The sequence below is a fragment of the Coregonus lavaretus genome (assembly GCF_964263955.1).
Source record: "Coregonus lavaretus genome assembly, contig: HAP1_SCAFFOLD_7962, whole genome shotgun sequence".
In the NCBI taxonomy this organism is placed as follows: domain Eukaryota; kingdom Metazoa; phylum Chordata; class Actinopteri; order Salmoniformes; family Salmonidae; genus Coregonus; species Coregonus lavaretus.
The window spans coordinates 1-12,282 of record NW_028166916.1 but is presented as its reverse complement, the minus strand read 5'-3'; the positions used below and the strand labels follow the sequence as shown (position 1 = coordinate 12,282).

At 47.2% G+C, this 12,282-nt stretch overlaps 1 protein-coding gene across 1 annotated transcript; it reads right to left on the bottom strand.

Moving 5' to 3' along the window:
- Nucleotides 1-2,359: 2,359 nt before the first annotated feature.
- iqce (IQ motif containing E) lies at nt 2,360-12,255 on the bottom strand. The gene is made up of 21 exons (XM_084189374.1): nt 11,922-12,255; nt 11,660-11,707; nt 11,491-11,536; nt 11,133-11,312; nt 10,512-10,649; nt 10,284-10,333; nt 10,012-10,125; nt 9,644-9,694; nt 9,496-9,566; nt 7,957-8,029; nt 7,816-7,856; nt 7,365-7,516; nt 7,182-7,237; nt 5,913-6,163; nt 4,750-4,857; nt 4,285-4,489; nt 4,065-4,160; nt 3,752-3,879; nt 3,396-3,487; nt 3,184-3,279; nt 2,360-3,066 (listed from the first exon to the last, which is right to left on the bottom strand). Exons 1-21 carry the CDS (start codon nt 11,970-11,972, stop codon nt 2,942-2,944), a joined length of 2,172 nt encoding a protein of 723 aa, XP_084045500.1. The 5' UTR covers nt 11,973-12,255; the 3' UTR covers nt 2,360-2,941.
- Between the last annotated feature and the right edge of the window lie 27 nt (nt 12,256-12,282).

The window sequence follows — 12,282 nt, the reverse complement described above, 5'->3', positions numbered from 1 at the left end:
ATACCTGTCCTGAACTCAATGACTGGTCTATGGCACATCTCTCTCTCTCTCTCTCTCTCTCAATGATTTATACCTGTCCTGAACTCAATGACTGGTCTATGGCACATCTCTCTCTCTTCTCTCTCTCTCAATGATTTATACCTGTCCTGAACTCAATGACTGGTCTATGGCACATCTCTCTCTCTTCTCTCTCTCGCTCTTCCTGGGTTTCTCCCCTTATTCTCTCTCTCTCTCTCTCTCTCTTCTTTGTCATTTTGTAGGAAGCTTCCCACACTCACCACTTGAACTTGGTAACCCCTCCTCCTCTAAATCACCATTCCTCCTCTCTTTCCCTCCTCTATCCATCCCTTCTTCACTAAACAACCCACTGACGATGCTCCTACATGTGTAATAACACTAGTAACACTATGTGTTAAGACGTAGTTACAAAAGTCATAGTTTTTTTAATTACGTAGTAATGGAGTTGAACTGTTTCTGCATCAATTTGTTATTATGAAGGAAAGGAGACAGGATGAGATGAGGAGACAAGGATAGGAGATGAGGAGACAAGGATAGGAGATGAGGAGACAAGGATAGGAGATGAGGAGACAAGGATAGGAGATGAGACAAGGATAGGAGATGAGACAAGGATAGGAGATGAGGAGATGAGGATAGGAGATGAGGAGACGATAATAGGAGATGAGGTGACGAGGTGACGAGGATAGGAGATGAGACGAGGACAGGAGATGAGGAAGTGTCTGAGTGTTGGAATACTACCTAGGATGGTATGATGGACCAACCATATGTTTCCCCTTGGGTAGTAGATCCCTCTATAGGGCTTTAGTGAGTGGAGATCTGGATAACGGTTTTGATTGAAAAAGGCCTTAGTGAGTGGAGATCTGGATAACGGTTTTGATTGAACAAGGCCTTAGTGAGTGGAGATCTGGATAACGGTTTTGATTGAACAAGGCCTTGGCGATTGTGGGAATAGGACGTGCTTCTCTGTCAGGATTGTGTGTGGCCTGCCTGCATGCATGCATCCGTGTACTTGTGTTGGGTGTTTGTGTTCCAAACCTACCTTCTGGTACTCTGAGTCCTCGGGTCTGAAGTCGCTGCTGACCGTCTCAAACTGCAGGTTGAAGTGGGGGAGGCGGTGGAGCAGGTTGACCCACCACGGGGGAGAGTAGTTTACTACCGCTGCCATCCTCTTCTCACACACACAGACCTGCCGGTGTCACTACCAATCTGTCAACCCGAAATATGATGTGTCCCCTCCGGTCAACAACGCCCACGCACAGGCTATGATTCTCTTCTGAACTTGGGATAGTGTAATGCGCCGAGTGGGTTGTTATCGTTGATGTGATTCCGTAATCAATTCAAATATAGATTATCCGTTATTGACGGTTTGTTTTGGGGTAGAATACCATCCACAGAGGCCACAGTCAAATCAGCAATCATTCGGTTACTCAGAGTCGGTCGTTGATTGATTTACCGTGCTACAGTTTCCAGGGCCGCCAACATTCTCGTTCCCTCGGGTCTGTTCGTTGATTCCAGCCACGCGTGGTTCGGCTATATTGGATTATTCCTGTTCTCCATTACCGCATTCCCAACGTTTAGCCAGGACGACAGATAATGCCCTATTCCGGTCCACGCTATGCGTGAATGTAACCAAGTCTCATTTTGCAATGTGGGAACTTGAAGCCTAGCGGTTTCACCACCAAGGACCTATTCACCCACTGATTGTAGGCTATTGTTCCCTATACAGCCGATGTAGGCTAAAACTGCAGGACTGCAGCAGAAATCACGACAAGAACTATCTCACATCTCATCGAACAATAACGGACATCCACGCCTTAGAAAGATAGCCTACCACTCTAAAAATGTCGTTACATTGCGGTTAGATTTGTCAGACAAATATCCACTAATCAAATACCCGCTTTTCTAGATCCCAAGGAGAAAGGGGATTTCAGGTTTAGATGACCTCCAATGAAACTGATATTTAACGTCCGTTCTGCGAGCGGTCCCGTGAGTTCGTTATGAATGTCCTCCCGGTAATGAATCGTCGTCGGCTGCTACATTGTTCACCGTTAACGGATTTGGAGGGTGAAGCAAACAGAACCTCGAAAACCCAGGAGGACAAGGCTTCTTCTCACTGCAGCTCGCTCTGCAAATAGATCTCAGTCGACCGTGTGTGCATAGTGGAGCGGTGGTTGAATGCGCAAATACGCAGACCCCCCCTTTCGACCGTGTGACTGTAGTGCAGTTTCACAACCCAGTTTATGGCCACTAAAAAACATCACAACACACCTTTTCATAAAAAACCAAGAAACACCCTGACCCCTAAAGTGTTTACGATACAAGGAAAGATAATCATTTAAAATCAGATAAAACATTATTTTAATGGATTATAGCGATCATAATAAAACATGTAAAAAACACACACAAAGATGGAATGATAAAATAACATGTATAACAGTCACGCAGGCACACACATTCCTCTGAGCATCATATTGCAGTAGAATATTATTACGATGATGATGATGATGATTTCACAGTTTGAATCAGCAGTGCTTCTGTTGATAGACATTAATTAAAGTCGCTCATTCTGCAATAAACTCTTTCATGGTTTACAACTTTGTTTATGATCATCAACAATCTATATAGAGCACTCAGGCACTTTGGCAACATAAAAGGATCTATATCAGAAGAGAGATGTTTGGGGCAGAGGGGTGACCAACCAACCCTCCTGGATATGTGCAGGATTTATTTTATTTGTACAGCCCTACACTAACTAACGTGTAGGACTTCGTTCCAGCCTTGCACTAGCAACATACCTGATTCTACTTATCAGCGTCTCCTCTGAACCTTGATTGAATCTGGTGTTCCTGTAGGGCTTGAGAAAAACCCTGCACACACAGCTACACACACACACACTACATATCCCATAGTGCAATGCTCTGGTCTAGAAGTAGATTTCTTCTCTCCTCACGAAACGAGACGGAGACACGATGATGTCATCGTCGGAATCCTCAGAGTCCATCACCTTGGCAACCTTGGAGTCTGGAGGTGGGTGGAGCTGTAGTTGGGCTACAGGCGAAGCACAGGAACACATATTACACACACACACACACACACACACACACACACACACACACACACACACACACACACACACACAGAGAGAAAGACACAAACACTCCGTACCTGGTGTGAGTCTCCTCGTGTTGGACAGTGTGTTCGAGACAGGCCAGGGATCTTCCTCACTCAGCTCTGTTACATCTTCATCACTGCCTGGAGGGGCTAACACACAGACACACACACACACACACATATTACATTCCTGATTTGTCCTTCAGTCAGCACTGTGCCACCAAGGTGTCAGATTCAGTGTGTGTGTGTGTGTGTGTGTGTCTCACCTGTGTTGCTGCGAGTGTGTGTTGTAGGGACAGAGGGGACTCTTCTAGGGGCTGGGGTGGGCCCACAGGGAGGAGGGGCTGGAGACTCAGAGCTACAAACAGACAGTTATACATACAATTTAAAAAACTGACACTTCCCAATATGTGGTCCTCTGTAGCTCAGCTGGTAGAGCACGGCGCTTGTAACCCCAAGGTAGTGGGTTCGAACACCGGGACCACCCATACACAAAAATGTATGCACGCATGACTGTAAGTCGCTAAATGGCATATTATTATAACTGTGTGGTGTGTGTGTGGTGTGTGTGTGTGTGTGGTGTGTGGTGTGTGGTGTGTGTGTGTGTGTGTGTGTGTGTCACCTCTCCGTCATTAGTGCGCTGCGTGTCAGGTGACCTCGGAACACAGACTGGATCAGCGTCAAGGCATCCAGCTCCCCATCACCCTCCACACAGGAAGTAACATCACTGCCGCGCTCTGATTGGCCGCTCTGGAAATGAAACATTAAATAGTAACTCTTAGATCAGAGCCTAATTAGGGCATTTTCACTCAACTCAATAGATACCCATTTTAAATACGGTACAACAGTGCCACTAAGTGGCTATTTGGTTGAACTACAACATTGCAGATGTGTGTGTGTGTGTGTGGTGTGTGTGTATGTATGTGGTGTGTTACCTTGCTGTGAGTGCTGGTGTGTGTGTCTCGGAGGTGAGCTAGATGGCTCTGTCTGAGGAGATGCCCTCTTATTGCTGACTGGACCAACACTGTGTCCTGGGGGGAGATGGACATTTGTCTTCATTCCCCTTCAAAAGTATTTCCAGTTCTGTAGTGGCAGCTGGCAGGTACAACAGATTATTTAAAATGTCTGTTTCTGGTTAGTTAGTTAGTGAGTTACCTTTTCTCTGTGCTCCAGCCACTCTCTCTGGATCACCCTAGCTGCCCTCTCTCTCTCCTCTCTTTCCTTCTCCTCCCTCTCTTCTGGGTTCTCCTTCCGGTTCACCTGGTTCTGTTCCTCCCGCTCTCTCTCTTCTTCTTCAGTCCATCTCTTCTTCTCTTCCTCCAGAGATTGTATCTTCACTGTCAGCTGTTCTATCTCCAGTCTGGACAAGGAGAAATTAGACAAGTAGAAAGGTGAAGTTTCCATGGAAACTTTATGGCACAGACACACAGAGAGAAGAAGTTTCCATACAACCTCTGTGGGCATGTCACAGTGGTTATAAGCCTGTTGTAAATAGATAAAGTAGTAATTATTTAATATTTGATCTTAATACGGTATTTAAATACAAGCTGTAAACACCATTGATTGTGTAATAGTGTATTCACCAGTCAGGAAGTTCAGGTTGAACTGGGAGATACATACTGGTAGAGTTGTGCTTCCTTCTCATGTTCACTCCTTTGTTCATTCTGCCTCCTCTCCATCTCTTCCTCTTCCTGCTCTCTTTCAGCGATCAGTCGTTTCACCTCCTCTCTGAAAACAGAAGACTCAGCGATCAGTCGTTTCACCTCCTCTCTGAAAACAGAAGATTCAGCGATCAGTCGTTTCACCTCCTCTCTGAAAACAGAAGATTCAGCGATCAGTCGTTTCACCTCCTCTCTGAAAACAGAAGATTCAGCGATCAGTCGTTTCACCTCCTCTCTGAAAACAGAAGACTCAGCGATCAGTCGTTTCACCTCCTCTCTGAAAACAGAAGATTCAGCGATCAGTCGTTTCACCTCCTCTCTGAAAACAGAAGACTCAGCGATCAGTCGTTTCACCTCCTCTCTGAAAACAGAAGATTCAGCGATCAGTCGTTTCACCTCCTCTCTGAAAACAGAAGATTCAGCGATCAGTCGTTTCACCTCCTCTCTGAAAACAGAAGACTCAGTGATCAGTCGTTTCACCTCCTGTCTGAAAACAGAAGACTCAGCGATCAGTCGTTTCACCTCCTCCCTGAAAACAGAAGACTCAGCGATCAGTCGTTTCACCTCCTCCCTGAAAACAGAAGACTCAGCGATCAGTCGTTTCACCTCCTCCCTGAAAACAGAAGACTCAGCGATCAGTCGTTTCACCTCCTCTCTGAAAACAGAAGACTCAGCGATCAGTCGTTTCACCTCCTCCCTGAAAAAAGAAGACTCAGCGATCAGTCGTTTCACCTCCTCCCTGAAAACAGAAGATTCAGCGATCAGTCGTTTCACCTCCTCTCTGAAAACAGAAGACTCAGCGATCAGTCGTTTCACCTCCTGTCTGAAAACAGAAGACTCAGCGATCAGTCGTTTCACCTCCTCCCTGAAAACAGAAGACTCAGCGATCAGTCGTTTCACCTCCTCTCTGAAAACAGAAGACTCAGCGATCAGTCGTTTCACCTCCTCCCTGAAAACAGAAGATTCCAAACACTCTGAGAACGCTCTAAACATATTCTCAATACTAAGAACACCATCATAATACCAATAACTCAATATCAAACATTCTATTGCAATTACTGCCGATTTCCAATTTCAATTTCCCATACTGCATTGCTGTAGTCATAGTAGTGTCTCTCTTACTCTCTATTGGTCAGCGTCTCCTGTAGCTCCGCCTTATCCTGCTCCAGTTGGCTGACACACCCCTTCAGACAGACAAATCCCTCCCCTTCCTGTTGGGTGTTTACCACGGCAACGCCCCCTTCCATTGCTACGGTGGTTATCCCCGGTGGCGTAGCAACCTCTGTCTCCGTGGGTGTGGTCTGGTGGTCAGTCTGGACTGCTCTGTCCACTCCACTCCTCCTGCCTGGGGCTCTCCTCACCTCCTCTAACCTCTAACACAGGAAGGGACAGGTAGGGTTAACGTTCTGGACTGCTCTGTCCACTCCACTCCTCCTGCCTGGGGCTCTCCTCACCTCCTCTAACCTCTAACACAGGAAGGGAGAGGTAGGGTTAACGTTCTGGACGGCTCTGTCCACTCCACTCCTCCTGCCTGGGGCTCTCCTCACCTCCTCTAACCTCTAACACAGGAAGGGAGAGGTAGGGTTAACGTTCTGGACGGCTCTGTCCACTCCACTCCTCCTGCCTGGGGCTCTCCTCACCTCCTCTAACCTCTAACACAGGAAGGGACAGGTAGGGTTAACGTTCTGGACTGCTCTGTCCACTCCACTCCTCCTGCCTGGGGCTCTCCTCACCTCCTCTAACCTCTAACACAGGAAGGGACAGGTAGGGTTAACGTTCTGGACTGCTCTGTCCACTCCACTCCTCCTGCCTGGGGCTCTCCTCACCTCCTCTAACCTCTAACACAGGAAGGGACAGGTAGGGTTAACGTTCTGGACTGCTCTGTCCACTCCACTCCTCCTGCCTGGGGCTCTCCTCACCTCCTCTAACCTCTAACACAGGAAGGGACAGGTAGGGTTAACGTTCTGGACTGCTCTGTCCACTCCACTCCTCCTGCCTGGGGCTCTCCTCACCTCCTCTAACCTCTAACACAGGAAGGGAGAGGTAGGGTTAACGTTCTGGACTGCTCTGTCCACTCCACTCCTCCTGCCTGGGGCTCTCCTCACCTCCTCTAACCTCTAACACAGGAAGGGAGAGGTAGGGTTAACGTTCTGGACGGCTCTGTCCACTCCACTCCTCCTGCCTGGGGCTCTCCTCACCTCCTCTAACCTCTAACACAGGAAGGGACAGGTAGGGTTAACGTGTGTCTGTGTGTGTGTGTGAGCCACAAGACTGTGTTATCCCCCTGAGCTGAAGCCTAGGTTATTCCCTCCATTCCACTGTGTAGGACAAACCAGGAAACTGAGGAGGAGAATAAGTGTTGTGTGAAGGAGAAAGGCTCCATCTACTCACCCTCTCCAGTTCCACCAGTCTCCTCAATAGTCTCTGTTTGCTCCAGTCTTTGTAGGCTGAAACACAAGTACAACATATCATCCATTAGAAATACTAGGAATACAGGAGAATGGGCCATTTGTTATTGAACCTTTGACCCCGCTGTGTTGTGTTGATTTCCTCTCTCAGAGTGTGTATGTGTACCTTTCAGCCCACTGGCTGGGCTGTCTGTGTTCAGTTCCTCTCTCAGTGTGTGGTTCTCCTGCTGTAGCTGTTTAATGTTCTCTGATAGACGCAGAACCGTAGAGCTTAGAACCTTCTGCTGCCTCTGAGAACCTTTACTCTCTGCTCTACTACTACAGAGGGAGAGAAGAGCGAGGGGGGAGGGAGAGCGAGAGGAGAGAGAGAGAGAGAAGAGGGTATGAGATTGAACCGAAAATGTAAGTGAACAAGTCTGTGAATGGGACGGCAAGTAGCCTAGCGGTTAAGAGCGTTGGGCCAGTAACAGAAAGGTCGCTGGTTCGAATACCCAAGCCGACTCTGTGAAAAAAATCTGCCAATGTGCCCTTGAGCAAGGCACTTAACCATAATTGCTCTTGTAAGTTACTCTAGATAAGAGCATCTGCTAAATTACTAAAATGTAAACTTTCTGTACCTTTTCTCTGTTGCGTCCAATATCATCCGCAGTCTCTGAATCTGGAGAACACACACACACACACACGTTAGGACCAGAAAAGGTCACGTTCAAATACAAATAAAACATCTAACTGCACTAGCACAGAGAGCAGAGATTTACCTCCTCAAAGTAGGTCTCCACTGTGATCTTCAACTCCTCCAGATTAGTGGTCTTCAGCTCACTCTGCAGTTTACTGTCACAACAGGAAATGACAGGATGAAGATGATACTACTCATCTTGATTTTATAATCAACTAAAACCATACAGAAAATATTATACTTTAGTGATATACACTGAGTGTACAAAACATTATGAACACCTGCTCTTTCCATGACCAGATAAATCCAGGTGAAAGCTATGATCCCTTACTAATCCCACCTGTTAAATCCACTTCAAATCAGTGTAGATGAAGGGGAGGATTTTTTAAGCCTTGAGACAATTGAGACATGGATTGTGTAGGTGTGCCATTCAGAGGGTGAATGGACAAGACAAAAGATTTAAGTGCCTTTGAACAGAGTATGGTAGTAGGTACCAGGCGCACCGGTTTGAGTCAAGAACTGCAACACTGCTGGGTTTTTCACGCTCAACAGTTTCCCATGTGTATCAAGAATGGTCCACCACCCAAAGGACATCCAGCCAACTTGACACAACTGTGGGAAGCATTGGAGTCAACATGAGCCAGCATCCCTGTGGAATGCTTTCGACACCTTGTAGAGTCCATGCCCCAACGAATTGAGGCTGTTCTGAGTGCAAAAGGGGGGTGTAACTCAATATCAGGAAGGTGTTCCTAATGTTTTGTCCACTCAGTGTGTGTTTTTATTTGGACACTCTTTAAAGCTAGATGGTGCATCTCAAGAGATTTCATCCTGCAAAATGTATAATAAATAAATAAATAAATAAATAAATAAATAAATAAATAAATAAATAGAGAGAGATAGAGACAGACAGACAGGCAGACAGACAGCAAGACAGACAGACAGGCACACAGAGACAGGCAGACAGACAGCAGACAGACAGACAGACAGAGACAGGCAGACAGACAGGCACACAGAGACAGGCAGACAGGCAGAGACAGACAGACAGGCAGACAGACAGGCAGAGACAGACAGGCAGAGACAGGCAGAGACAGTGTTACGAAATGAATACAAATTAATCTAACAGACAGACAGACAGGCAGAGAGGCAGAGACAGACAGACAGGCAGAGACAGACAGAGACAGGCAGACAGACAGGCAGAGACAGACAGGCAGAGAGGCAGAGACAGACAGACAGGCAGAGACAGGCAGACAGACAGGCAGAGACAGACAGGCAGAGACAGGCAGAGACAGTGTTACGAAATGAATACAAATTAATCTAACAGACAGACAGACAGGCAGAGAGGCAGAGACAGACAGACAGGCAGAGACAGACAGAGACAGGCAGACAGACAGACAGAGACAGGCAGACAGACAGGCAGAGACAGACAGGCAGAGACAGGCAGACAGACAGGCAGACAGGCAGAGAAGCAGAGACAGACAGGCAGAGACAGACAGGCAGAGACAGACAGGCAGGCAGAGACAGACAGAGACAGGCAGACAGACAGGCAGAGACAGACAGGCAGAGAGGCAGAGACAGGCAGGCAGAGACAGACAGGCAGAGACAGACAGGCAGGCAGACTTACGTCACAGTGTTCTCTTTCTCTGTACACTGCTGTTCCAGCTTCAGGATTCTCTGTTTTAGTCCGTTAACAATCTGCAGGACAGGACATGTCAATCAACACCTTTCTACAACACACACACACACACAGACACACACAGACACACACTTACCAGGCTCCCCTGGTTTTTCTTGTCCACCAGACTCAGTGTGTACTCCGGTCCCTGTGGAGGGAAAACAACAGGCTCAGAGCTGCTACAGGGACCTCCATGGAGTCACTATGATCTGACCCGCTACAGGGACCTCCATGGAGTCACTATGATCAGAGCTGCTACAGGGACCTCCATGGAGTCACTATGATCAGAGCTGCTACAGGGACCTCCATGGAGTCACTATGATCTGACCTGCTACAGGGACCTCCATGGAGTCACTATGATCTGACCTGCTACAGGGACCTCCATGGAGTCACTATGATCTGAGCTGCTACAGGGACCTCCATGGAGTCACTATGATCTGAGGTGATGCTGCTGGTGGTTGTTACCTTGGTGGGATCCAGTAGCTGTTCTATCTGTTTGTCTTTCTTAGTTTTGTCCTCTTCCAGACGCCGTAGTTTGGCTTTCATCCTATCCTTCTCTGACTTCTGGGCCTGAAGACTCTTAGAGAGGAACAGACCTGATCAATTCATCTGAATTCATGACTAAAGGCATTAGCTAGAATGTTCTAAATGTCCATCACCTACTACAAAGCAGGATCAATGAGTTAGCCTGCTAACTTACCTAAATATTCTGAAATAACTTGTGTGTGGTTCTTTACCTTCTTGAGGTGGATGATCTCATCATACATGTCCTCCTTCTCTCTGTAGTCTGGAGGAGAATAACTGTTACATACACGTAGAATGGAACACACACACAATAGAACACAGGTACACACACACACACAACCACACACAGAATAGAACACAAGTACACACACACACAGAATAGAACACAGGTACACACACACACATCCACACACATACACAACCACACACGCAGCACACACCGTTGGATGAGGAGCGTGAGTGTTTGTGTTTCTTAATGCCCAGAGCCTGTTGGAGATACTCTGGAGTGCAGGGAGAAGAGGAGAGCCGGGCTGAGGTGTGTGTTATGTCAAAGCCCCCTCTCAGAGACTGGGACAGACCTAGAGGGAAGAGAGAGAGAGAGAGAGAGAGAGAGAGAGAGAGAGAGAGAGAGAGAGAGAGAGAGAGAGAGATGAAGGGGGGTGGAGGGGGAGAGAGAGGGAAGGAGGGAGAGAGAGAGAGAGATGAAGGGGGGTGGAGGGGGAGAGAGAGGGAAGGAGGGAGAGAGAGAGAGAGAGAGGGGGGGGGGGGGGGGGGGGGAAGAGAGGATAACATATTTTTAATACAACGGTAGACCTATAGTGAATGATGTTGTAAGACATGGTTCCCCTCTGAGCAAGGCATATCACTAGAGGACAACAAAACACTCCAAGCTGTCAGCTGGAATAACAAGCAACAAGACAATAACACTAGCTGAATAACTATGTGTGTGTCCCTATGGGGGTTTAGGTATGGACTTCTCTCTCTGTAGTACAGGCACATTGGTATGTAAAGCACTGGTTTCTATGGTGGTAAAGTTCTGTTTCTATTTCCATGGTACCCACCGTGCCCGTTGCTTAGCGAAGCCAGACAGTTCTCTCCGGGGGTCCGAGCTGTCTCACCCCTCTCCCCCACGGTGTCACCTCTCCCCCCTAGGGTCTCCCCCAGTGTCCCTCTCAGGGGCCTCCAGGCTGACACCGCTGATCTCCTCGGGTTCACATCCATACTGGAGAGATACGGAGACCCTGCACACACCACACACGCACGCACACGCGCACACGGACAGACGCGCACACGGACAGACGCACACACGGACAGACGCACACACGGACAGACAACAAAGTTAGGGTGGTGAAAGCAATGGAGTTGAATTGAAACTTTATTCTCAAAGTCAGATCTATTGTAGATGATAGCTGGTCTTACTGGGAGAAGGGGGGGGTTTACCAGATGGCTTCTTTTTCCTGGCTTTCTGTTGAAACACAAACAAGGGTTAGGAGAACACAGACACACACACACACACACATACACAACACACACACACACACACACACACACACAGAGAAATACACGAGCGGACAGGAAGTCATCTCACCTTTCCAGAGTCTGATATGTAGGTTGCAAGAGAAAGTCCATCCTCAACCTTGGAAACAAGAAGAGGAGAATGAGTTAGTTAAGTCTATACAACTTATAGTAGGCTAATAGAGTAGCAATACAGTAACTGCAGCTGTTACAGTGATGTCACAAAACAGTAATACAGTCTACAGAAGTAGTATTACAGTAGCAAACTAAAACAGTGATGGCGTAAAACAACACATTGGCTGTGGAAAAGTTGAGCATCGCTGTTGTTGACTCACCAGATCTTCTAAGTCTTCGTCCGTTGGGATATCGCTGGCCACGAGAGACATCGTTGAAGTTGGCAATAGATAAAATGATAAACTAGTCTCTCTTTGGAGCAATTGGACAGTTGTAGAACCTCTCTTTGCGTGTTCTTGTCATTTTTCGATGCTTCATTTCGCAAGTTCTATGTTGACAGTTTTGCCTTAGCTATAGCTGTGGAAAAACAAGCATTTGGTAGAAATTGAAGAAAAAAAACATCTCTTACTTTGAGATCAAAACATAATCAAATGCTTGTCCTCAAAACGATACGAAATCAACAATAGCCTAGCAGCTATAGCCTACCCTAAGCAATTGTTTTAGATTTCGTACGAGCACAGC